A 26566-nucleotide genomic window follows, 5' to 3' on the forward strand; every position below is an offset into this window, starting at 1 on the left:
CGAAGGTTCCATTGAAGATCTGATGAAGACAAAGAAACTCCAACACCTTTCAGACCTTTGGGCTCACACCATTGATACCTCTGATCCTTAGGGAAAGTGACAGTTTGGGTTCTGTAAGAACATAGAAGTTGCCAGCTTTTCTTGCCCTCCTAGCCATTTGAACCTCAGTTCTGTCCATCTGCCTGTATTCCTTGTGGCTATGTTTAGCTTTTTCATAGATAAGCTTCCTCCTTGCCTTTTGAAGCATCTTTTCAGCAAAATTCTTTCTCAGGTGCTTGATCTTCAGCTCTGGCAAAATTCCTTTGCTTTTTCTTAAGCATTTCTGGCACAGCAGGCACCTTCTTTTTCTTCTCTTCGACACCATCCGTGGTTCCAGCTGGAAAAGAGGATTCTTCCCTTTGGAAAAAAACAGAACAAGAGTGCTTACTCCCTCTTCTACCTGACATCTCTTCAAATCTTTGAGGACAGCTATCATGTCCTCCAAAGCTTTCTCAAAGGCCCAAGTTCAGTATTTCTTTGAGCATGTCTCTTAAGTTATGACTTCTGGACCTCCTAATATTCTATTAATTTACCTCTAGATATCCTGTAATTTGGTAATGTTCCTCTTAAAATGTAGTGCTCTGAATCACATGCCATGTTTTATTTTATTTTATTTTTTTCTATGCAGAATAGACTTCTGTGGTCTGGACATTATCAATGGTATGCACTGTTTTAAAGTTTGTGGTTCTCTACGTCCTTTCTTGTCTTGGGTGGCAGCTTTTCTTTTAGGATATTTATTCTACCTCTTCTAGTTTGAAGACCATTCTCCTTGTTCAAAGAGGTTAGAAATATGCTGAAAGAGGACAGAAACAGAATAGATGTCAGGCACCTCTGTGTTATCTTTGTCATCTGCCAACTTTATACCACCTTCTTGAAGTCATGGGGCTATCTTCTCATTTTTTCGGTTCTTGTTTGGAAGGTAAGAGCAGTGGCAGCAACTGCTGCTATTTCTAACTTTTGGTTGTGATCTTTTGGAGTATTTCCTGCAAGCCTCAGCTTGTTTTGAGTTTTAACCTTTTTAATGGCTGGGCTCATGCTGTTTTGTGAGTATGTCCTTGGTATGTGCTCTCCTCTCATCCTTTTAAATGGCTTTTAAAAATCTGAACCCAACAAGAGTCTTCTTGATTTCTGCAATGCCTTCTACCCCCTTTCTTATTGCTTGAGTTTCAGCTTTTGATTTCTAGCCATAGGATCAATATGTATTTTAATGGTAAAGTTTTTGAATCTGGGTTTCTGTAGCCTGGGTCTATGTTTCATTTTTTTCTCTGTTTTTCTTTCTGTGCATTTTTGTGCTCTAGGATGACATGATTACTTTCTCCTAAATTTCATCATTAGTCTTTCTTGTTGATTTTGCTCTGATTAGCAGTTTCTCTTTTAATTTCCTTCTCCTTACAGAAATGATTACAGTAAAAAAATGAAGTAAATTTCTGAGATGTTTAGCCTTTGTCTGAATAACACTGTCAGCAGATGTTAGGATAGTTGGAATCTCTCCGTCTTTTTTTACTCTGGCTCCCATGTCAGTTTTACAAATTGTGCTGGAGAAACTTGCTCTCTGCCACTTTGGCCTGTGCAGTCTGTGGGTTACTCCCACCTAGTATTGTTTCTCTTTCTTGGAGGTCATCTCAATTTTATTTAAGAGACAAATCTACTAGTTGTAGCTATCACAGGAGCAGACACCACATCAGACATAACAACAGAGTGGACAGGAAATGTTTGTTAAATGAACAAAGCATTCATTTTAGTGATACAGTGGTCTGAAGTATTGATAATGTTATAAATTGTGTTACTATTTTTAATGTAAGAAGAATGCACTTTTAATGACTGTCTAAACTCTACAAACCATCAATCCTGTATAAATCCTCATGCAGTTGTGTGGAAATCTGTACAATGATTTTAGAAATTAGGAGTTATATCTTTCTAAGGGAATCTTAGAAAATGGCAGTGATTTTTATCTGGAAGCAGTTGATGTTATGTCTATATAGCTAACAAACTGGTAACAAAATCAAACACTGAACCCACATAGCTCATGTCAGACCCACAGTTAGGTTAATAAGAAAATACAGAAATATTTTCAGGAGCACATCAAAATAGGCACTAGACAAACTCTAGTATGCATTTTTTTCTTGTGGTTTAGAAGTTAATGGAGGTTAAGATACTGCACTGGGTTGTAGTGTAATCAATTTCCGTTTACTCCTGTTCCCCTCTGCCGACCATCTCCTTATGTCTCATCCTTCGAGTGCAGAGCCAAATGAGGAGCAGAGTCTGAGATCTAATAACATTGCAGAGCTGAGTCCAGGAGCAATCAATTCCTGTCGAAGTGAATACCACGCAGCTTTTAACAGTATGATGATGGAACGCATGACCACAGATATCAATGCACTGAAGCGGCAGTACTCTCGAATTAAAAAGAAGCAACAGCAGCAGGTGCATCAGGTGTACATCAGGGCAGGTAATGCGATTCTTCATCTGAATCAATTTCAACTCTATCTCAACTTGTGAAATGAAGAACAAATAATCCTAGTAAGGCCTTGGAATTACTAACTGTAGCTCAGTATCTGTCAACACAGCTGGCTTGAGATAATAGCATATTTAGCAACTCATTTTAAATTTTATTTTATCAGGCTCTAAAGAAGAAAAAGACTGCAGGTTCTTTTTAGGCCCCAAGGACCAGGCAGTTGATGGTATTAAACATGTCTCTACTATGTGTGCTGTGGAGAAGGGTTTACAAATGATTAAAGTGTTGCAAAGCCATGCAGTCCTTGGACTTGAGAAATTTTGGAGCTTTTGCCCCATAAATTTTATGCATCTGAGTATAGAATTTAGCTATCTGCACACTAGTAAATTAAGCTATATACTAGTCATTTAGGTGATATTATAACAGATGTTGTGATCAGAGAAAATGGAAAAAAAAAAAAACATTAAAAAGCCTGTGCTTTGCTGACGGCAAGTATCTTGGGAGTATACTAAAAAGAATACAATTATAATGCAATTGGAAATGCTCTTTTCCAAGGATTGCCAAGCTTTTTTCTTTTCATTTCCAAAAATCCCAGTGAACAATCTGCTTTATTGTTTAATATATGCTGATTTGGGAGTTGTTTATTCTTGCTTGAAGTGAATATCCTAATGAAAATGATGCTTGTCCAGAATTAACCAAAATATAAATTTGATGTGTTTTTAAAGTGGCATGTGAGCATGTGACTGATCTTGCACAAAAACTGAATTTACCTTCCATTTATCAGAGAAGAATAGTTGACTTCTTGACGATTCTCACTTTATCCTGAATCATTAAGAAACCAGTCACAAAATAAATGAACAATTTCACTTTAAGTTTCAAAAACATTGGCACATACATTTCCTCATTTTGTCCTTAAAACAAATCAATGAGGAAGGCAAGGACAGATAGTCTCATCTTCTTCCAAATGGTGTGGAAATGGTGATTCAGGAAGGCTTAGCAATTGTCCAGGGTTATATAGCTGTAGTGAGTGGTCAGGCCAGGGAAGGCTTAGCAATTGTCCAGGGTTATATAGCTATAGTGAGTGGTCATGCCAGGGCTAGAACACAGGTGTTCTGATTCTTTGTACAGTCCCTTTTTAACTACACTGTACAAGTCTTTGGGTGTGATGGTAAACAATTGCTCAGGGTGCTAAATACAAGCCCAGTGGCTTGTATTCTCATCAGGGATCAGCAAACTGTGATCTGTAGGCCAAATCCTGCTCACTACCTGTTTTTGTAAGTACAGTTTTTTGTTTGTTTGTTTGTTTGTTTGTTTTGAGATGGAGTCTTACTCTGTCATTCAGGCTGGAGTGCAGTGATACAATCTCAGCTCACTGTAACCTCCACTTCCCAGGTTCAAGCAATTCTTGTGCCTCAGCCTCCCAAGTAGCTGGGATTACAGGATGCACCACCACGCCCGGCTAATTTTTGTATTTTTAGTAGAGACAGGGTTTCACCATGTTGGCCAGGCTGGTCTTGAACTTCTGACCTCAGGTGATCTGCCCACCTTGGCCTCCCAAAGTGCTGGGATTACAGGAGTGGGCCACCGCACCCAGCCTGTAAATACAGTTTTATTGGAACACAGGCATGCCCTTTTTTTTTACAGGTTGTCTAAGGCTCCTTTCACACTACAGTGGCTAAAATATTTACAGTCTGGTCCTTTACAGGAAAAGTTTGCTGACCCTTTCTCTAGATCATGGTTGATGTGGTTATCTTTAAGGGAGAGATTGCCGCTCAAAGGCAAAGCTCTAGAGCATTGGTTCTTGAAATTTAGTGTGCATAGAGATCATTTGGGGATCTGCTAAAATATAGACTCTGTTTCAGTGGGTTTGGAATAGAGCTGAAATTATATGTTTCTAACAAGCCCGTAGGCACTGCTGGTGCTGCTGCTTGGGGACTGTATTAGTCTGTTTTCACACTGCAAAGAGACATACTTGAGACTAGGCAATTTATAAGAGGCTTAATGGACTTACAGTTTCACATGGCTGGGGCAGCCTCACAATCATGGTGGAAGGTAAGGAGGAACAAGTCACATCTTACGTGGATGGCAGCAGGCAAAGAGAACTTGTGCAGGGAAACTCCCATTTTTGAAATCATCAGATCTTGTGAGACTTAGTCACTATCACGAGAACAGCATGGGAAAACCCACCTCCATGATTCAGTTATCTCTTACTGGGTCCCTCCTACAACACGTGGGAATTATGGGAGCTACAAGATGAGATTTGGGTGCAGACACAGCCAAACCATATCAGGGACCATGGTTTGAGCAGCATGGTTTTAGATGAGATGGTATACGATAGGATTAGCAGCACAGGGGGAGAGACTGAACTTGAACTAGAGGCAAAAAGACCTTAGCTTCTGAGACTTAATGGAAGGTGGTGAGCATGGCGGTTGAGGTATCAGCTTCCGAGGTTAGGGAGGATGGGAAATAGAGGCCTTTCAGACTTGATAGCTTTTGTTTTCATGGAGAAATTGGGGGAGAGTTGTTTGGTGGGAATAAGGTGGGGGTTGGGAGTACATGAGAGGTTAAAGAAAGTAATGAAGATTTAGTTAGGTCATTGAAAGGAGTGAGACAGGGAAATGAGAAGATTGTTTGGCATTGAGGACCCAGTGAAATGAGAGGTCATGAATTTGAAGGGCTCAGTTTCAGAAAAGAGAATGTGGATTATGGATCCCAGGTTGGGGCTTTACTAGCAATGTGTGACAAAGAGACAGGGATGCCTATGAAGCAGTGATCTAAGCGGTCGGCCATGCATCTGGCAGGGTAGAGGTGTCAGTGAGCCGAAGACACATGAGGGGTTATGAGGAGCCTGAGGAACAAGGAGCCAGAAGTCTCTGTGGTTCATTACCACATATAGTTAGACTGGGAGCCTGAGAGCTGGAAGAGCCAAAGTGAGGAGTATTAGAATTAAATATTTTCACATAAGGTGGAGCTGGGTGATAAGGTTTAGGATGGAACTGGGGAGGCTGAGGAACTATGAGAATGTAATGGAGGGCCAGTCACAGTGACAGTCAAATAATTGGTGAGGTGGCAGCAATGTGGTGAAGAGGAGACAGTTATCAACATTTTCAGTTGATATTGGGGTATGACCAGTGGTGAATGACAACAGTAGAGAAGGGTGGAAGTTAGTTCAGCCAGATGACATGGACATCAAGGAGGAAGGAAACTCACACACACAGGGAGAGGCCTTCTCCCTACAACCTCTCTCTGCAGCTGCCATCCTGGGACCATGTGTGTTGAATGCTGCATTGGAAATAGGAGCCTGGTCATCGCCACAGGAGGTCAACGATAATGCCATTGACAGTGCCTTCTAGGAGAACAAAGCTTTTTTGTTTGTTTGTTTTGAGAAGGAGTCTTGCTGTATTACCCGGCTGGAATGCAGTGGCGCAATGTTGGCTCACTGCAACCTTCACCTCCCAGGTTCAAGCAATCTACTGCCTCAGCCTCCCAAGCAGCTGGGCCTACAGGTGCGCACCGCCGCACCTGGCTAATTTTTGTATTTTTAGTAGAGACAGGGTTTCATCATGTTGGCCAGGCTGGTCTCGAACTCCTGGCCTAAAGTGATCCTCCTGCCTTGGCCTCCCAAAGTGCTGGGAATTACAGGCATGGACCACGGCACCTAGCTGAAGTCAAAGCTTTTGGTGCTTTTCAGTTTTCAATTGGCTTTCAAAGTCCATTGAGGACACAGGAGTGGTTTTTCATCTCTAGGGCTAGATGCTGAATAGCTGTGATTTCACTGCATTCTCATTACCTTTTTATCACTTCTGTTACTCTGCTGGATCTCACTTCATAATATGCAGTGTGTTCTTTTCCTACCTCTCAGAGGCTGACAGATGATAATCCATATGGTCATAGTGTTTGTTGTGTTATTTTTTTAAATCTGCAAAGATTTTTCTAGGTACAGTACCTCTGAAGTTGCTACTCAGAGACAAGAGCTCTCTGTAAAAAAAACATTAGGGGGTCCAGGCCCTAATTAGGAATGAGGAGTCAGATGTTCCTTTTTGTATCATCACCCTATGGTCCCTTCTTCTTTAAAGAAGAGAGCATTGGTATTCCAGGCTCTTGGGTTGAATTCGGTTTCTGCTGTCTTCAGTCACATGCCTCTGCCCCTCCCTGCGGAATACATGGGAAGGGATGTGGTGGGCCAGGCTGGGAGGACCTCCGTGTGATTTCTGTTCCATGATGGATGTGTTTCTCTGTGGTGCACTTCATACTACCTTTCAACATTTCTTTCAGACAAAGGGCCAGTGACCAGCATTCTCCCGTCTCAGGTAAACAGTTCTCCAGTTATAAACCACCTTCTTTTAGGAAAGAAGATGAAAATGACTAACAGAGCTGCCAAGAATGCTGTCATCCACATTCCTGGTCACACAGGAGGGAAAATGTCTCCTGTCCCCTACGAAGACCTTAAGACAAAGCTCAACTCCCCGTGGCGAACTCACATCCGAGTCCACAAAAAGAACATGCCAAGGACCAAGAGTCATCCGGGCTGTGGGGACACCATAGGGCTGATAGACGAGCAGAACGAGGCCAGCAAGACCAACGGGCTGGGGGCGGCAGAGGCGTTCCCCTCTAGTTGTACAGCGACAGTTGGAAGAGAAGGCAGCAGCCCCGAAGGCAGTACCGGGAGGACGATCGAGGGGCAGTCTCCAGAGCCGGTGTTTGGAGATGCTGATGTGGATGTGTCTGCGGTTCAGGTGAAGTTGGGGGCCCTGGAACTGAACCAGAGGGATGCTGCAGCTGAAACTGAGCCCGAGGTGCACCCACCCTGCCAGCGGCACTGCCCAGAGCCGCCGAGTGCACCTGAAGAAAACAAAGCCACCAGCAAACCTCCCCAAGGCAGCAACTCAAAAACCCCCATCTTCAGCCCTTTCCCCAGCGTCAAGCCCCTGCGGAAATCTGCTACTGCCAGGAACTTGGGATTATATGGCCCTACAGAAAGAACGCCGACTGTGCACTTTCCTCAAATGAGCAGGAGCTTCAGCAAACCCGGTGTTGGAAACAGTGGCACTAAGAAACGATGATGTCTCCCCGAAACTTTGTATCTGGACTCACCTTTTCACGGTAGTGTAAGGGTTGCAGCTGAATGGCTCGAAAAGAGTTTTATTTGTCCAGTGAAAATGAGTAGGTTCAGGGATGAGCAACAGCCCATAAAAAATGGGAACTGGAAGTTTTATAATAGGAGTTAGAAACAGGGCTGTTTTCCCATCTACTTGCTAACTGATGAAGTGGATTCTTGTGGCAAAATAAATATTGTGGTTTTATAGTGTGAATTTTTCCCAATTTTTCATTGTGAGCTATTTAAAAAAGACTATATATCTAGACTGTTAACTCTTATCCATCCTTCTGTTCTGGGGGCCTTCAGAGTCCCTGTGACAGTGCCCCCAAACCTTCTAGTTCTCTGGGTATTACTAATATTCAAGCATGCACATACCAGCTTGCTAGGACAGAAACTGTAAAAAGAAAGTAAGTTTCTTCGTTACAAAAAACTTCCTGATCTTCCTTTTCATGGTTTACGGAGGGGATTGTGTCCTGTGAGATTTCCTACAGTATGAGTCTCAATTTTTTTTTAAAATTCTTATGCTAAATCATAGGAGAAAAATCTAGATAACCTTTCTTTAACTGTCTATTTCTACCTGCAAAATGAAGAAAACCTTTCATCTCTTGAAATTTCGGTCGATAACCCAGCTGAAGATCTTATGCACAGGACACACTTGGCATATGCTTTAAGCAGTTGCTCCGGACAGCTTGCTCGCGCCACTGAGCTTTTCCTGAGGTTTGTGTTCTCCTCTTGAGGAGAGCTTTCATCCTCAGTGGTACGGATGACTTGATGGGCTCCACACAGAGCCTGGCCTGCATCCCCTACCACACAGCTCACTCACCCACCAGCTCTCGACTGCAGACGCACAAGGCCTCTGTTCAGAAGCCAGAACATAGCACCTGTGACTCTGTTACTTGAATTTTGTGCTTTTTGATTGGAGTCCTTTGTTGAGTACTTTGTTACTTGAACACTGCCTTTCTCTGGAGAAGGCCCCAGTGCTTTCTAGCTCCCTCTCACTCCTGCCCTTTCTAGCTCTCTCTCACCCAGCGGGTCAGGGATAGCACCTCTTGTCTCCACTATGCAGATGGGAACTCTGAGCCACACAGAGGTGAACTAGCACTTCAGTTACTCAAGGTCAGTACTCCCGGTATTCCAAGTGACTTAGCCACATTTCCTTCAGTGCAATAGGCAGGTTTAATGCTCTTTGTACACAGAGGCATTGGCTACATAGCTTGTAAAAACCAAGACTGGGAAGCCATTCACTAAAATCCCTCCTGACTCAAAGGACCTGTCTCCAGATGGTACAGAGTCCCTTGATGGCGTTTTACAAAACCAGCTCTGACTTCCTTATCCTGAACAGGGAGTTTATTTTAAGAATGCTTCATGCACCTGTTATTTGGCTGAGCAACAGGCTCACTCCTCAATCCCTTCTGCCCGCCGTCATTAGAGGAATAGACTCAGCCTTCATGTCTGTCTCTGGAAGACTACTGGCAATACTTTCAGGAATATTGTTGATGTAGCCAATATTGATTTGAGCAAATGGATTGTTAATTCTGAAACGAAAACTGTAATTGTAGAGCAGGCTTTTACTAAGAGAGGTACTAATTTTTATAATAGAGAATGTGGTTGTGTGGGCTTTTTTTTGAACAGAAAACACACAATGACCTATACCGTGAGAAAAGCTATTTTATCCTCTTCGTGGTATTTTTACCCCCAAAGGAACTGAAGATGGAAAATATGACTAATAAGTTATTACAGTTTTGGTCTTGAATTCTGTGCCATCTGAAGTTAGCATCCAGCTTCTTAAAAAGCAGCCACGCCCACAGCCTGTTTTTTGGGAAGGGTGTAGGTGGAGAGATGGGCTTATTTTGCATACCACCCTCAGGGCCCAGAGACCCACTGCATTTTCCAAAGTTAAGCAAATGACACCATTTTCTTCCATCAGCTAAACTTTACAGATAAGAATGATTCCACCTCATATCCGTTTCTTTGCCCCTTCCCAAATGAGTCAGAATAGTCATGTTCCCCTTGAGGGATGTCTGACTTGAATGGAGAATTGTTCTTTCCTCTCTTGAATCAGCTCACTAGCTCCCTGATGGTCTGGGTTCAAGGAGTTGGTTAATGAGGTAGAGGCCACTTATTCAAGTCCTTGGGATTGCACCATTGCTGTCCACAAACAGTATCAACAACACATGCTGTGCCCTGTGAACACTCTCCTCTCACCTGTTTCCAGGGTTGGTCTTCCTGAGAAGGGGATGGAGGAGATAACACACAGTTTGGGATAAGTATCTGTTGAATGAATGAATAACTGAATGGATAATAATAGTCCTCTGAGACAAAAATGGCCTTGTCAGAATTTTGAAAATCCAGCAGATTCCTGTTAAAGCACTCTGTGTACCAATAACATGCATGCATTGTACCAAATAATCACAATGTGAATTGGTCAATTAATGAGCCTTGCCTACTTTAGAAAATAAAGAAACCCGCAGTAGCCTCTACCACACAGCATGTACAAAGACCAGTATGGACTTGCTGTCTTCCCTATGTATTGGACACTGTATGCAAACACCAGAAGTACTTAACAAGTAGTGGTTTCTTGATTTTTAGATATGTCTGTAGCCTCTTAGCACTTTTGCCGGGAATCAACTCATTTTGATGCCTCTGCACCTCAGTTCCTCTTACAAAAGCCTCCAGATGATCTAAATCTAGTTAGCAATGTCAGCCTATGGACTGCAACGGTTTGGGACATTGTATTCCTTTGTTTGTCTCTTGTTCTGAAGGATTGTATTGATCACAAAGTTATATGCATAAAGATTCTCATTGTTGTAACTGTTGTGCCATTGTCTGAGTGCATGCATGGAACACTGTTGTGACCGTCCCTTCTCCCTTCTTCCTTCACCCCCAACCCCAGACCCCACTTGGTCACATGAACCAGGGAAACAGCCCGATAAGCTCCATCTTCCCCAGTCTAATCACTGGGTTGCAGGGTGGCCTGTGACCTGCTCAGCATTTGAAGAATAGCTGTTTCCTGAATATGAGTAAGCACAGAGTTTAAAACTAAGAGAGTTTACCTAAAATTAACCTTTAGATCTACCATTTATTTTTGTCTTAATAAAATGAACAATAAGAATACAGTTTAGCTGCATGGCATTAAGGATTCTGTATGAATAGATGTATAGTTGCTACCATCTCCCCATATAAAATTTCTTTTTACAGTGTTTCTGAGCCACTTTCTTTGCTGCCTACAGCATTTGAGGCAGCATTTAAAATATATTGTTTTTCCTAACTAGAAAAGTAGCAGGTTTTAGAAAATTGGGAAAACAGAGCATAAGGAATCATCAATATTCTGTATAGATCTTTCCAGTACGTTTGTGTATGTGTGTACACGCCATTATCTACAAAAAAAGGTATTTTGAACGTGGTAGTTTAAGCTGTCTTTCTGGTAAATGCTCTTATACAATATGATTTTTAGTGACTAATATTCCTGCATGTGTTCATGCTGGAATTCACATAACCAGTACCTTGTCGAATAGGAGGTTTCTGACTAGATAGTAGTAGAGACCGTAACCTGTTACATGTATGTACATAGCCCAAATTATTTTCTTAGGATATGCGTATAGAAGTGGAGTTGAAGAGTCAGGAAATATGTCCATTTTTAAAACACATATAGCTCCAAATTGCCATTCTTAAAGGTTGAAGTTATACAAGCAGTGAATCAGAATGCCTGCTTCTCTACATCCTGGAAGAGGCAGCAATCTCTTTCCTTTTTTTTCTTTTCTATGACTTCTAGTGTTGAAGTGCCAACAGAAGTGTTTTAGAAGCAGTGATAATGGACACTCATAACACCCATATCTCATTCCTGACTTTTAAAAGAAGCATTAAGTAAGATGTTGGCTGAGGTTTCTGGTAGGTGCCTATTATTAGGTTAAGAAAATTCCCTTTTATTCTTTGCTTGCTAAGAGTTTTTTTTTTCCCATCAACAGGTATTGACTTTCATAAAAAGAACTTTAATTGTATCTTTTGAGAAGGGAATAGTGTTTGAGACTTGGTATCCTGAACGCAAAGAAATAGCCATTACTAGGTTTTGTCAAAGAATACCAGATATTTTAGAGTTAGAAGTTATGCAGTAAAAGCTTTATGTGCAACATGTTCATTGAAGTATTAAATGTACTAATGGAAACCTGAAAACAATGTAAACATCTGGGAATAAGGGAGATGTTTGGGTGAATTATGATTCATCCCCAGGATGGAAATGTGAAGGCCAGTGAGTATTTGGGCCACTGAAGTGGGAGTTATCTGTTATCCACATCAGGCAGCTCAGAGTAAAGTCAGCAAGTCTACAGTCATAGAGCCACCAGGATACAGTGATGGATGGGAGGCCTCCTGGCTGAAGGTAGAACTGTGGGAGTGGTTCTTCCACAAAGGCAGCCAGTGCTCACCTGAATGGGGACTGGTACTGTAGGTGTTGGGTCAGCTTCCGTGCAGTTCCCTGCTGGCCATCTCCCAATGCTGAATGTCTGACTCAATTCAGGCTGCTGTAACAAAGTACCATAGACTGAGGTGGCTTAAACAATGGCATTTCTTTCTCACAGTTCTGGAGCTGCGAAGTCAAAAATCAAGGTGTCTGCAAATTTGGTGTCTGGTGAGGAAGGGCCCTCTTCCTGGTTTGCAGATGATTACCTTCTTGCTGTGTCCTCACACGATGGAGAAAGGGAGTACGTTCTGGTCTCTTCCTCTTCTGATAAGGGCACTAACCTCATCATGAGGGTCCCATCCTCATGATGTCATCTAAACCTAATTACCTCCCAATGGCGCCACCTTCAAATACCATCACCTCGAAGGTTGCTTCCTTCCTGGTGGTTTGCTCTGGTCAGACCAAATGACCTCCTGCAAAGTGCCACTCGATCCCATTCTCTCCATCCCTTCCATCCCAGGCAATCTTTATCTGGCTATGCCAACCTGTGCCCCAGGGGCTTCAAGAGTTATTGTTTTAACATTAAAAAAACCAGAAAGTTGACTGTTTCTTAGTGTTTACATTCTTGCTATAACAATTCTAGTTTGCCTTTAGGCAATGCTGATCACTGGGAAGGAGGTGGATCGATTCTCCTATGGTACCAACAGTTTTTCTGGGAGGAAACTTCCTGATAACCTGGGAATCTCCCTATCCCTGGAGGGTCCAGGAATCTGTATGAAAACATGAAACAAAGCAAAAAATTTTAAAAAACCTCCCTTAGTAATTGTTTTCTTTTTGAGACAGGGTGGAGTGTACATAGCCCGAATTATTTTCTTAGGATATGCATATAGAAGTGGAGTTGAAGGGTCAGGAAATATGTCCATTTTTAAGACACATATATCTCCAGGCTGGAGTGCAGTGGCACAATCTTGGCTCACTGCAACCTCCACCTTCCGTGTTCAAGCAATTCTCCTACCTCAGTCTCCCAAGTAGCTGGGACTGCAAGTGTGTGCCACCATGCCTGGCTAATTTTTCTGTTTTTAGTAGAGATGGGGTTTCATCATGTCCACCAGGCTGGTCTTGAACTCCTGGCCTCAGGTAATCTGCCCGCCTTGGCCTCCCAAAGTGCTAGGATTACAGACGTGAGCCACTGTGCCTGGCCTTCCTTAGTAAGTTTAACGTTGAACTAAGTTTAGCAACCACTGAACAAGTTGACTAGCCATATGTCACCTGATGACAGGGGTAACGATGGGGAAATTGTTAGGTAATTTCAATGATGTGGAAATATCATGGAGTGTGCTCACACAAACCTAGATGGTATAGCTTACTACACACCTGGGCTATATATGATGTGGCCTATTGCTCCTAGGCTACAAACCTGTATAGCAAGTTACTGTGCTGAACACTGCAGTCAGTTGTAACACAATGGTAATTGTCTATCTAAACATATTAGAAAAGGCACAGTAAAAATACAGTATTCCAATCACTCAGGACCACCATAGCATATGAGGTCCATCGTTGACTGAAACATGATGTGGCACATGACTGTATTAAAATGGTCTCCTAACTGGTCTCACTGCCATCCATTTTGGACCCTCCCCCTGCCCACCCCACCTCTCTGCTACTCGGCTATACACTGCTGCCAGAATGATCTTTCTAAAATGAAAAACTAATTGGGCCATCCCTCTGGTCAAAATCCTTCTTCATTTTGTGGAGGGTGAAAGCTAAAATCCTTATCTTAGCGTGATTTGACCCATGGTTAATTTTCCGTCTTATTTTCCCACACCTTCCCCATTCATTACCTCGTGCGACCTATCCTCACCAGTACCATAACATCGACCATCTGTGGAGCTCCTTGAGCTCAGCACTATACCAGCTCCTTTGTGCTATCTCACTCATTCCTCTCAAGAGCTCTGTGAAGCTTACCGGCACTATATTGCAGATGATGAAGGCAAAGTGAGCAGTTACATCCTTGGCCACTTGGAAGGAGGTGGATGAATTCCCCTATATGACCAACAGTTTTCTGGGAGGAAATTTCCTGATACCTCAACCTAGGAATCTCCCTATCCCTGGAGAGTTCAGGAATCTATATTAAAATGTGAAACAAAGCAAAAAACAAACCTCTGTTAGTAATTATTTTTTGTTTTTGTTTTTGAGACAGAGTCTTGCTCTGTCGCCCGGGCTGGAGTGCAGTAGCACAGTCTCAGCTCACTGCAACCTGCTCACTGCAACCTATTGAACTGGTAAATGACTTCTGGATCCATCTGACACCAGAGCCTGAGCTCTTCCTTTGCTACACTGTCTTATAACTTTGCCCGTAACTCCAAGTTCCCTGAAGGCCCCCCACTCCCCTAATGCCCTCATACTGCTGTGTATTCATAAATCCTCGCTTTGAGCACCTTCCTTGCTCCAGTCTGCCTGGCAGATACCTACCTATCCTTTTTGTCTCATCGCACACATTAATGGGGTAAAATCCAATCTATACCATTATATGATTTGGGGCAAGAGTCTTAACATCTGAGACCTTCAATTTCCACATCTGTACAATGAGAATAATTTCAATCTCATAGGGTTCATTGTGGACAACTGCCATCTTCGCTGCCTAGAATTTACTATGCTTTGGCAACACTGCCCTACTTTTGCTTGGGGAGCCAGCCCTCCTCCACCTCTGCCCAAGTACTTCCGGTGACAGTGATGGCCCTGGAGGGAGCATAGGGCCTGAGCTCAGACACTCAGGACTCTTCCTCCTCCTCGCCATGGTGTCTGACCCATGGATGAGCCATAGGCAAAGAAACTCAATTCCTGGGCTCTTGTTTTGAACTCTCAGGGAAGCAGACTCACTCGTTTCTACTGGATTTGGTCCTAAGTTGCTAAGGTTTGGGGAAAATCGGGTTACAATAGCTTATGTGATAAACTCCATAAATGGATATGCAACAGAATTTAACCTGGAAGGAAAAAGCCCAGGAGTTGTTGCTGGCAGCCATCTTGTAACCATGAGGGGAGAGCTTGTGGGAGAAGAGTTAACACTGAGCAAGCAGAGCTGAGGAACAGAGAAACTAGGCTGCTTTCAGGGCTTGTGAGCTCTGGATCAGGCCATGCCTGAAGCCAATTTGTCTCATTCTATTTACTATATCAGCTAACATTCCAATTTTGGGCTTTAACCAGTTTGGTCAGATTTTCTACCACTCATGTTGAAAATTAATTGGAACAGAGGTGTTGTGAAGATTACAGATGATAAGGGCAAAATGGTGGCTATATCAGTGCAGTAGTCAGGATTATTTTTGCTTTCCAGTGACTCAAACCTCTCCTAAACTGCTCTCTCAGTTTTGGCTCCATCTTCCCATCATCATAACAGATGGTTAGAGAGGTGTAGAGAGGTGACAGAGTCAAGGAACATGGTTCTTGTTTTCTGAAGATGGTTCTTTCTTCAAGCCCTTTGAGTTCTTCTTTGGTCTTATATTCTTGTCACAGAAGGAGAGATGATTTTGAGTAAAACTGTCTTTCACCAGTTTTGTCTACCATTCCGACTCCATCTGCATTCCTGGAGGAGTCCTGTTGAGGACAGAGTGACTGTGAGCAAAACGTGAAGAGCTGTGTCACCAAGTTCCATAAAATTTGGGAGTCCAAGCAGCATATTTGTGGGATTTGTCTGACAGAACACAATGGAAACAGAGTGTGGCATTCACTCCACCTCCCCCAGGTGACCGGCAGCTTTCTCACAGAGGAGGGGCTCTAGCGCATCCCTAATGGCATCTGCGGGGAAGCAGCAGGGCTGGGTGAGAAAGTGGGTCTCAAGGGACCTGCAGTGTTCAGCAGAGCCGTGGGAGGACCTGCTGGGAGCACATTTGTTTAGGAACACATGAGAGGTGCCCCGTGAAGATTTCAAGAAAACCTTGCCCAGTTAAGGGGATGGGAGGACTGTATAGGTCCTGTTTCAAAATATGTCTGTGAGAACAGTGTTGAGTCATTGTTGCTACAGGAACCCTGTGTGAACCAAGAGGTTGCTAAGGTCTGGGGAAGGTTGAGCTACATATAACTTATGTGATGAACTCCACAAATGTCTATGCAACGGAATTTAACAGATGGTGAAAAGCATAAAGATTTTTGTTGCATGTACAGCTATGGAGCAGAATTTCTATACATTAAAAAGTGCTTCTATCACAATAATAAACATTACTCAGTAGCAATCCTAGGCATCATGTAGCTCAATGATTTTCAAAGGTTTTAAAGAAGCCGAACATTATAAAATTATTGTTTAGACTTTTATTTTAATTAGATAATATTTGCACATGGTGAAAATTTAACATGTACAAAAGCACATAGGAAAACTAGGTCTCCCTCTACTCGTTGACCCGGTCCACCCAAAGCCTCTACCCACAGGAAACTATTGTTACTCCTTTCTTTTGTATCCTTTCAGAGATGTTTCATGCATATCCAAGCACATTTTCACACACACACTTTTGTAAGCAGTAGCACAATAACCTTCTGAACTTTGCTTTTTCACTATGTACCATGGAGATCGTTCCAGAACAGTGCAAGTAGAGCCACCTTGTTCTTTTTTACTGCTGCATAGATTTCCATTTCAGGTCTGTGCACAATACATTTATTCTCTAATCTATTATTAGATTCCTTTTGTTTGCTTCCAATTTCATATCTATGGAATATGCATATCCTTGTACATATGATGTAATACTACAAATGAGCAAGTTAGCTAAGGAATACATTCTAAGATATGGAATTACTTGTCAACATTGCTCATTGAAAAATTTGATACATATTGCCAAATTGCTCTCCACAGATGTTTCATAAGTTTCTACTGCCATCAGCAATGTATGAAAGTGCTTAATTCCTCCTACCCCCCACATCACTCAGTATCTTATCAAACTTTTTGATCTTTTCTGATTGGGTGAGTACTTAATGTATATTTGAAAAATATGCATAAGGTTGACATATATTTAAAAGTTATTTATATGTCCTTTGTTCATAGCCTTTGCTCATTTTTGCTCTTTTTTTCTTTTCTTTTCTTTTTTTTTTTTTTAATTTAAGTTCTAGGGTACATGTGCATAACGTGCAGGTTTGTTACATATGTATACTTGTGCCATGTTGGTGTGCTGCACCCATCAACTCGTCAGCACCCATCAGCTCGTCATTTACATCAGGTATAACTCCCAATGCAATCCCTCCCCCCTCCCCCCTCTGTGCTCTTTTTTTCTTACTGATTTTTTTTTTTTTTTGAGACGGAGTCTCACTCTGTCGCCCAGGCTGAAGTGCAGTGGCACGATCTCGGCTCACTGCAAGCTCCGTCTCCCAGGTTCATGCCATTCTCCTGCCTCAGCCTCCCGAGTAGCTGGGACTATAGGTGCCCGCCACCATGCCCGGCTAATTTTTGTATTTTTTTTTTAGTGGAGATGGGGTTTCACCGTGTTAGCCAGGATGGTCTCGATCTCCTGACCTTGTGATCTGCCTGCCTCAGCCTCCCAAAGTGCTGGGATTACAGGTGTGAATCGCCGCGCCCAGCCTTTTTCTTACTTATTTGTGAGTTTTTTACGCGTTAAGAAAAATATCCTTGTCTGTAATCTGAGTCACAATATTTTTCTCATTTTGTCAATTATCTTTTGACTTTGTTCATGCTGATTTATTGCCATGTATATAGATTTAAGGTCATTTTTATTTGGTTATATATTTTTTTATCTTTTTATTATATTTATCTTTTCTATTACAGCTTCTGGGTTTTGTGTGATATTTGGAAGGCTCTCTCTACTTCTTTGTGGTTATTTTAAAGTTCTTTAATTTTTTCCTTCTACTAGTTTTATGGTTTCATTTTTCATGTTTAAATCTGACTCATTTGGCATTTACTTTTGTGTAAGTTGGGAACTAAGATTCCATCTTATCATTTTTTTCCTCAAATAGTTACCTAGTGGTCCCAGCACCATTTATTAATCTTTCCCCTATTTATTGAAAATGCCACCTTTATAATCACCTACTAAATTCCTATATGTTTTAGGGTGAATATCTGGACTTTTGGAGTACCACTGAACCACTACCCTCATTAAGGTGGGGGCAGAGAGGCCAGAGCTCTGCGCACTGGTTTCCTCTCTCGTTGCCAACATTACCCCTGAAGTTGCTTTGGGGGAGATCTTGGGGTTCTGGGGAACAGATTTAAAAAACTACCAGTCTGGACCACTCTCTTTTTCACTGATGAAAATCTGTAGCTTGGTGTAATTAAGTGACTTAAAATAATGTTCTGACATTGGCAAGTTGCCGTATGCCCCCAACCCCTTAACCCCCCACCATGTGCATGGAGTATATCATTGGTGTAGGAGTCGCACTGATATGAGAATCACAGAAAGTTGGCCAGGGAGCCCACAGCAGCTGTTAGGGACTGCTATAGTGTCAGAGGGCCTCATCCATGTATTTGGGGGAAAGAATGTTCCAAAAAGAGGAAACAGCAAGTACAAAGTTCCTGAGCTACATACGTAGAGAGATATGGGTATAGGTATAGAAATAGTATAGATAATTTAGAGAGACAGAGACGGAGACAGACCTAGAGATGAGAATGTGCTTCAGCTAAGAGTAGGACCATTTTTACTTAGCATGCTTTTCATATTATTAAGTTGCTATTACAATTTTCACAGCCAAAAATCCATACATGATGTTATTTGTATTGTTTATGTTGTTTTATATATTGTTTTTATTTATGCTTATATTTTCACAGCACTCCTAAATTGAGTGGAATGATTGCAAAGTGTTTCTTTCTTTCTTTCTTTCTTTCTTTTTTTTTGAGACGGAGTTTCGCTCTTTTTGCCCAGGCTGGAGTGCAATGGCGCGATCTCGGCTCAGCGCAACCTCTGCCTCCCGGGTTCAAGCGATTCTCCTGCCTCAGCCTCCCGAGTAGCTGGGATTACAGGCATGCGCCACCACCCCGGCTAATTTTGTATTTTTAGTAGAGATGGGGTTTCTCCATGTTGGTCAGGCTGGTCTTGAACTCCCGACCTCAGGTGATCCACCTGCCTCGGCCTCCCAAAGTGCTGGGATTACAGGCGTGAGCCACAATGCCCGGCGCAAAATGTTTCCAATAAATGAGGATACTCCACCCCTTGCTCTCCAAAAGCTTCTCTTCAATTTGGGTTTTGGTGCCAGCAATTTAGTCTTGACTGATACAATAACGTTTCAAATTTCTAGAAATAGTTGGGGGAGGGGAAGACTAGCCTGTGTTGTAGAGTTTTGAGGACAGAAAAACAGCTTTGTACCTGATGCCTCTCCCTCAGAAAGTAGTCAGCCCCAGAGAGCCCCAGTTCCACCTTCTTTTGAAATTATTTTAGAGGTAATCTCTGGATCCCCTCCAGGAGGGACTGTCCATCCCCAACAGGTGCAGAGAATGAACCACTGCTTAAGTTTGCCTGGTAAATGATTTAAAGTGTCACTGCTAGATATGGTGGCTGTGATGTCACTACCGTGTGTATCTTGAAAAGTCAGTAAAGAATAAGTAAAACATTTGAAGAGGTTCTTATTCAGCAACAATATTTGTTTAAAGGTTTGCCAAAAACACAAAACAAAGTCTTAAACCCCAAACCTTTAACAGTAAAAAATAACAAGGCTTAAGTCATAAACATTGGATTTCCAGAATTTAAAAAGATAATTTTTGAAAAAGGAATTACATCAAGGAAAGATTTTATTTTTTTGAATTGACTCTCTTCTAAAACAAATAAAAAAGCAAACAAACAAGAAAAGCAATAACAAAAAAAAGTTGCTATCATCAATCCAGAGAAATGGATGGATTCCAATATTTTATTCACAAACAAGCTTCATTCCAAACGGCAGAACAACAGGGGTCTGGCCTTCTGCATGGCTCAGGCCTGAGTTTCTGAACCGGAGGTTATATGGCGAGGCTGAGATTAAGGGTTTTCCTGTCTCATTTAATCAGGGCATAGTCACAGTTGCACCAGCAGTTGTTTTCATGTCCAATTCTGTTGGCTTTGTAGTCTGGTAAAATTCTCCCACCTCTAACAATGAGCTGACTTGGAACTTGAGACTCTGCCGTGCTGATATATTGACACCAGAAAACCTGGACACTGCTCCGGGGTTCTTTCACAAAGTCCGAGAGGTCATACTATTTTCACAGCAACACCAGGGCGTGATTTGCCTTTTTCACTCACATTTTCTCAAAAATATACAAGGAGGTTTTCAGAGGCTGCATAGTGTGTGATATCACAACAGATTGAATGCAGGAGCAGATAGGAGAACCCAGCTGTCTTCTATTAAACCAGATATGAAAGAGATTTGCAAAAATGTAAATCAATGCTGCTCTTTTGCCAAATATTTTTGTTTTGGTAAATGTGGTTATTTTTCATAGAATCTTATTTATGATAAAGTATCTATTGTATTTTTAAAATAATTAAAATATTTTGACTTGACTTATAATACACTAAATAAAAGATATCATGTATAAGCTCTTTAGGGTCCTCATAATTTTTAAGAGCTTATGTGAAATTTAAAGTTTGTCTAAAGAGGTTCAGAGACCACAAATTTTGAGAATTATGGGTCTATGGGATAGTGAAGGAAGATAAACACAAAATAACAATATTTATTGAGTGCTTCCTGTTTGACAGGCACTGTGCTAAGAGCCTTACATGGATTGCCTCCTTTAATTCTTGTAACCTCCCCTCAGAGTAAGTACCAGTGTTTCTTCTTTTATTTTTAAGAGACAGGGTCTCACTTTGTTACCCAGGCTGAAGTGCAGTGGCACAATCATAGCTCATAACTCAAACATAGCTCAACCTAATCTTGAACTCCTAGGCCTGCCTCGGCCTCCCAAAATGCTGGGAATACAGGCGCATGCCACCATGCCTGGCTTTAGTGTTCCTTCTTCTGCAGTAGATGAGGAAACTGGAGCGTGGAGAGGATGTTACTTTCTCAAGGTCATAGAGCCAGAGAGTGGCAGAGGATGGAATTGGACCTGGGAGTGCGGCTGTAGCTCCCTTATTCTTTTTTTTTCTTTTGAGACAGAGTCTTGCTCTGCTGCCCAGGCTGGAGTGCAGTGGCGCGATCTCGGCTCACTGCAACCTCCACCTCCCGGGTTTACGCCATTCTCCTGTCTCAGCCTCCCCAGTAGCTGGGACTACAGGCGCCCGCCGCCACGCCCGGCTAATTTTTTGTATTCTTTAGTAGAGGCGGGGTTTCACCGTGTTAGCCAGGATGGTCTCGATCTCCTAACCTCGTAATCCGCCCGCCTCGGTTTCCCAAAGTGCTGGGATTACAGGCGTGAGCCACTGTGCCCGGCCAACTCCCTTATTCTTAACCACTTGGTGGTGGTCCCTCTAAAAGCCTGTCCCCCCACCCCTTAACCCGCTGTACTACTGCGATGTAATGGAAGATTGTGGTCTGGAAGGCAACGGGAGAGGATATTGTACTACAGGCACTCAGAAGATCTTTCCCTCTCAGAGTCGGGGTTGGACTGGACAACTGCTGGCCTCTCATGGTGTGTGGACACCACATGGGCAACTAGATCCTAAAATACAGAGACCCACACTGGTGTCCCTCCTCTTTTAAGCTGCTTTTTGGGAACAAAAAGGCCATGATTATTAAAAAGTCATAGTTTTGCAGGAAATGAAAGCCAAGACCCATTAACAGGGGTACAGCTAATGGGCACGGTGTATGAAAGAGGCAAAGGTCGCTTGGCATTGTTTTTCACTCTTAGATAAGCCGAAAAGGACCTCAGAACAATGGTGTGTTTTAGCCTAAAGAGAAAAAAAAGTGTGCTTCTAATCTGAGGGGAGAATGATGGTGTGTTAAAGAATATGAATTAGTGGATGCTAAAGAGGTCTGCTATTACTCACAAGGACTAATATTCACACAGAATTGAATTTGACTAGGCCAGCAGAAAAACTTCCAAATATTCCTTTCTGTCCAATGCAGGGATCAGCCATTATTGCCCCAAGGCAGATTAGCCTTAATTGGTCATACATTTGCAAAAATTAGCATAATGCCTTTCCATTTCTTCTATTATCTTAACTAATTGCTTTACATTGGCTCTCCTATTGTCTTATCTTTCTTGCCAATAGCATTTGATGGCCCAATGAAAGGCACTTGACTTCCCTAACAGTATGCAAACTTCATTAGCCTTGGTTCTTTAAAGGTGTTAGGCTACGTTTTCGGGTCAAAAGTCTGGGATAGTGTCAAGGGATGGGTGGACTGTCAGGGTAAGAGACACCATGGGTTTGCTCCTTGGCTTCCTTAGTTAACACACTGTGTTTTGCCACGTGAGGGGAGAACTAACAAGGTGTTTGGGAACTGAAAAATCATAGTTACAACTGAGTTCACAAAACTCTGAGCTGGAGTTGGACACGACCTTACTGGCTTCTCCTGGTAGACGACCTGTGCTCCCCAAGGTCTCCCAAAGGCATGACTAACTACTCAACTCGGTGTCATCCCAGTTCTCCAGTGAGCCATGGCCTCATTTTATTGACACTAAGAGCAACGTTCTCAGGCCAGGACAGCACTCTGGAGCTTCACAGACCAGAAAAGTCACATTCTTTCCCTCACAGAGTTTAAAGTCCTGCAGGGAAAGATAGATGGGTGAAGGAAAAGCAAACACCAAATGGCAAATGCACACTTGGGAGCTTCCTCTTCTTTGAGATAAGAAGGAAGGCTGAAGAAACAGAAATGTTGAGAAGCTGGCGTGGGGAAGTACAGCAGGTAGAGGTGGGAGAGAGTGAAGGAATGTCTACTCCAGTTGAACAGGGGATGGGAGTTTGGGCTGTAAGTGAAGGGGGTAGGGGGAAATTGCGCTGCAGAAAAGTGAAAGACAGGTGAAATGAAATAAATGCGGTGGGCGTTGGAAATTTAAATCGGATCTTAAAAAAATACTCCTGCCCCCTGGCTTAGGAAAAAAATGAACATAGGTAAGCCTTATCTTAAATAACCATCTTCCTTCCATTTCATTTGTTCCAGTTTATGTTTGGAGGATTTGTATGTGATCAGATAGTTAATAAACAGGTGAAATATGAGTACAAAGAGAAAGATCTGCAGTTACTGTAAAATATAAGATAAAAGCTTTGGAAAGCCTCGATAAAACGGAGTTACCAAAAAAGCGTCATTGAATAAAAGGTGAGAGAGACAACTGTAAGAAAAAAAAAAATCATAAAAATCAGTGGAGGCAATTTTGTTTCACAAGTGTCTTAAGGTTCTCACCATATTGTAAGTAAATGCTGGACACTGTAATGATGTACAATGGTTTGATTTATGCAACAGAGACTAGCAGCAACTTGGTGAATCTGCATTCAGGAAAGAGACCCTGGCCCTGCATCGCATGATTGGTGAATAAACGCATAGTTAGATGTGTGTTTTAGGTTAAAGTCTTTAGTGAACTCTGCATGTATCATTTTATTGATTCTCTGTTCTGGCTCTTCTGATTTTTCAACCAGTTCCCTGTCAGGTATGGTTGGATAGTAAAGGGAGAGTAAAAAGGCTTGGGGTTTTGTTGTTTTCTTCCCCCTCACTTGAAGTGAGCAGGCATGTGATTATTTCATCTGACCACTAGATGCCACTATTGCTTCATGGAAATCTTTTCCAGCTGCTTTGGCTCTAGCAATTTACGCTGGACATTTTACTCTTAACTGAGAGCTTGTGTGAGGAAGGGCAGAATGGGTCCCATTGTTACCTCCTTCACCTGTGCTCAAATCTAGCAAAGTTTAAAAAGTATATAGACATGGCATTTGAATAAGGGGCACCCAGGTACAGAGTTCTCAGTCAAGGATCATTATTTCTTGAAGAATGACTTTGAAAACGGCTTCTTTTTATTTTATTTTATTTTTTGAGATGGAGTCTTGCTCTGTCACCCAGGCTGGAGTGCAGTGGCGTGATCTCGGCTCACTACAACCTCTGCCTCCCGGGTTCAAGCAATTCTCCTGCCTCAGCCTCCCAAGTAGCTGGGATTACAGGCGAGTGCCACCATGCCCAGATAATTTTTGGATTTTTAGTAGAGACAGGGTTTCACTGTGTTGGCCAGTCTGGCCTCGAACTCGTGACCTCAAGTGATCTGCCCACCTTGGCCTCCCAAAGTGCCGGGATCACAGGTGTGAGCCACCTCACCTGGCCCAGCTTCCTTTTAAAGTAAGTAGAATGACTTATTGTAAGTGAGGGAAAAGAAATGTTCTGTCTGATTTAGGGTATACACACTACTTTGTGTCCAGTGCAGGTCACTCTGTCATAACAAGCCCCACCAGGTGGCTATCTCTGGCTGCACAAAGGGTAAAGCTGCTGCTGAAGCCCAGCACCCCTTCCCAGTGTGAGCCCCTACTCTATATGCTGAAGAATTCCTCAGGTCAGTAAAGTCACCTTCTGAGGAATTCCTCAGCAGATAGAGTAGGGGCTCACATTGAGGAGGGAGGAGGGCCAGCTCTACAGTGTCCTGAGCTGGCTATGGAGATCCTCTCTATAGACTCTGACATCTGTTTCAGGGACCTCAGAACTGAAAGAGCTCTTCGAGGTCAGCTGCTTCAGTCTCCCACTTATTGCAAGCAATCCTTTGGTAATATCCTTGGTACAGGAGCGCTCACCTGCTGGAATACTCTCTGTACTAAGATCCCTACTTGGTTGGGCATTTCATTTTCTTGTGGGGCAGCACTGTTAGAAAGCATATTCTATATTAAGCCGAAATCTGCCTCCCTTCAACTTCCCTTAGTCATTTCTCATGATTCCCAGACTCCTCATCAATTCAGGAGATAAGAAGAAAGGATGAAGGATTGATTCGGGATAATTCAGTCCTTATTTATTGAACAGCTTTAGGGCCAAGGCCCTGTGCTAAGCAATCCAGAGCATCTGCTGAAGACAGTTGGGATTGTCAGTGTTCTTACTGTGTCTTTCCTGGAATGAGACATAACATTCCAGGTGAGGTCCAATTCATGCAGGTATAGGGACCATTACTGCACTCGATCTGGAAGCTTCCATCGAGTAAGATTATGTTAACTTTTTATACACTATAACAATACTGGTCCATTTGTGGTTGAGGTAGATTTAAATTCTAAAGTCTTTTTTTTTTTTCCTCAGGATCAGTGTCAAGCAATTTTTTTCCCATTGTGTACTGCTTATTTTTACTTTTATTTTTGGAGACAGGGTCTCACTTTGACATCCAGGCTGCAGTATAGTGGTGCCAACCTGGCTCACTGCAATCTCCACCTCCCAGGGTCAAGCAATCCTCCAGCGAAATATTTCTGAGAAACCACTTATCTGTTGTGAGCTAGAACTATATCACACATCTCTTTTCTTACAAGGACATTGACTGGTTCCAAGTCTGGTTTTGTTTATGCCTTGCTACAACAACCCATGAATGTCACACTGGCCAGCTAAATACTAATCTATATCACTGGAAGAAATAACCAAGTCAAGTGGTTCCAAGAACCCAGTAAGTGTTGGGCAAAACCCTTGAAATTTACTGAATAATTAATATATTGTCTGACAAAATACTAGATTATTAAATATTAGCCATTATGTGTTTAAAAGGGTTTGTTGTGATGAAATTTAGAGTTAGAAATAGCTCCCCCAAATTTTGGTCCTGAGCTACTCATTTTGGTAAATGATGAGATTAATATCATTAGGCAATTTAATTGCTATATTTCAGATATTAGTCATCTGTGTCAGTTTGATATTTCTACATATATATGCCCTATTCATATTATACCTAAGCTTCCAGTTTATTTAATTAAGTTGTGACCATCATAAGTAGGAAAACAGATATTAAATGAAGATGGGAATCTGAACCACAAGAACTGTATGTGATAAATTAATGGGCAATATGGTGCAGCGATGAAAGATATTTACATTGCAGGCTGCATTTGGAATGCAAATAGTTTGATTATACATTTCCTGGAAAAGTCTCTAAGAGGAATCTAGAATTTGAGGGAAACTTTTGACTCAGATTTTGTTCATAGAGACTGTTTTTTACTCAGCTTATAGGATATGACACACACTTGGTTTTCCTTCTACATCACTGATTCCTGCTTTTCAATCTCCTTTGCTGGTATTGTATCAAATTTAGCCTAAAGCTGCCTCCTTACATATTTTAAGTTTGGCCTAAAGTTTCTCTGTACCTTGTGAACTATAACACGCGGAGGTGTAAACAGACCCATATCCTACACTTGTGCCAATCACCGAGTCTTGGCCAATCAAATGTAGCCAACTGTTCAAACCATGTTCAAATAAGGAAATGCTGAGCCGTAACCAATCCAGCTGTTTTTGTACCTCACTTCCGTTATCTATACATCACTTTCCTTTTTCTGTCCATAAATCTTCTTCCCCCACATGGCTGCGCTGAAATCTCAGAGCCTATTCTGGCTCAGAAGGCTGCCTAGTTCACGAATCATTCATTGCTCAGTTAAACTCCATTACATTTAATTCAGCTGAAGTTTTTATCACTGGTTTCTCCTTTTCTTCCCATCCATTTAATACTGAGGTGCTTCGGGGCTCAGCCCTAGCCCCTCTTTATCTGTGTCTACTCCCTTGCTCACCTGTTCCAGGTTCATGTCTTTAAATACCATCTTTA

At 42.2% G+C, this 26566-nt stretch overlaps 1 protein-coding gene and 1 long non-coding RNA gene across 6 annotated transcripts in view; both read left to right on the forward strand.

Annotated features, from left to right (window-relative positions):
* Positions 1–10403, forward strand: part of TBC1D30 (TBC1 domain family member 30) — a 107655-nt gene extending 97252 nt beyond the window's left edge. For 2 of the 4 annotated variants that reach the window (XM_050748608.1, XM_050748609.1), the window contains 2 exons: positions 2282–2488; positions 6770–10403. In XM_050748608.1, the coding sequence (XP_050604565.1) occupies positions 2282–2488; positions 6770–7557 (995 nt within the window). In that variant the 3' untranslated portion in view covers positions 7558–10403. The remainder of the gene's footprint in view (positions 1–2281; positions 2489–6769) is intronic. The other 2 variants (XM_050748610.1, XM_050748611.1) reach the window with 1 other exon arrangement.
* Positions 10404–15236: 4833 nt separating this feature from the next.
* Positions 15237–26566, forward strand: part of LOC126931001 (uncharacterized) — a 107082-nt gene continuing 95752 nt past the window's right edge. The window contains exons 1-2 of one of the 2 annotated variants that reach the window (XR_007717760.1): positions 15237–15727; positions 16826–16933. This is a non-coding gene — a long non-coding RNA (uncharacterized LOC126931001). The remainder of the gene's footprint in view (positions 15728–16825; positions 16934–26566) is intronic. The other variant, XR_007717761.1, reaches the window with a different exon arrangement.

This window comes from Macaca thibetana, chromosome 11 (genome assembly GCF_024542745.1).
Source record: "Macaca thibetana thibetana isolate TM-01 chromosome 11, ASM2454274v1, whole genome shotgun sequence".
Taxonomy (NCBI): Eukaryota; Metazoa; Chordata; class Mammalia; order Primates; family Cercopithecidae; genus Macaca; species Macaca thibetana.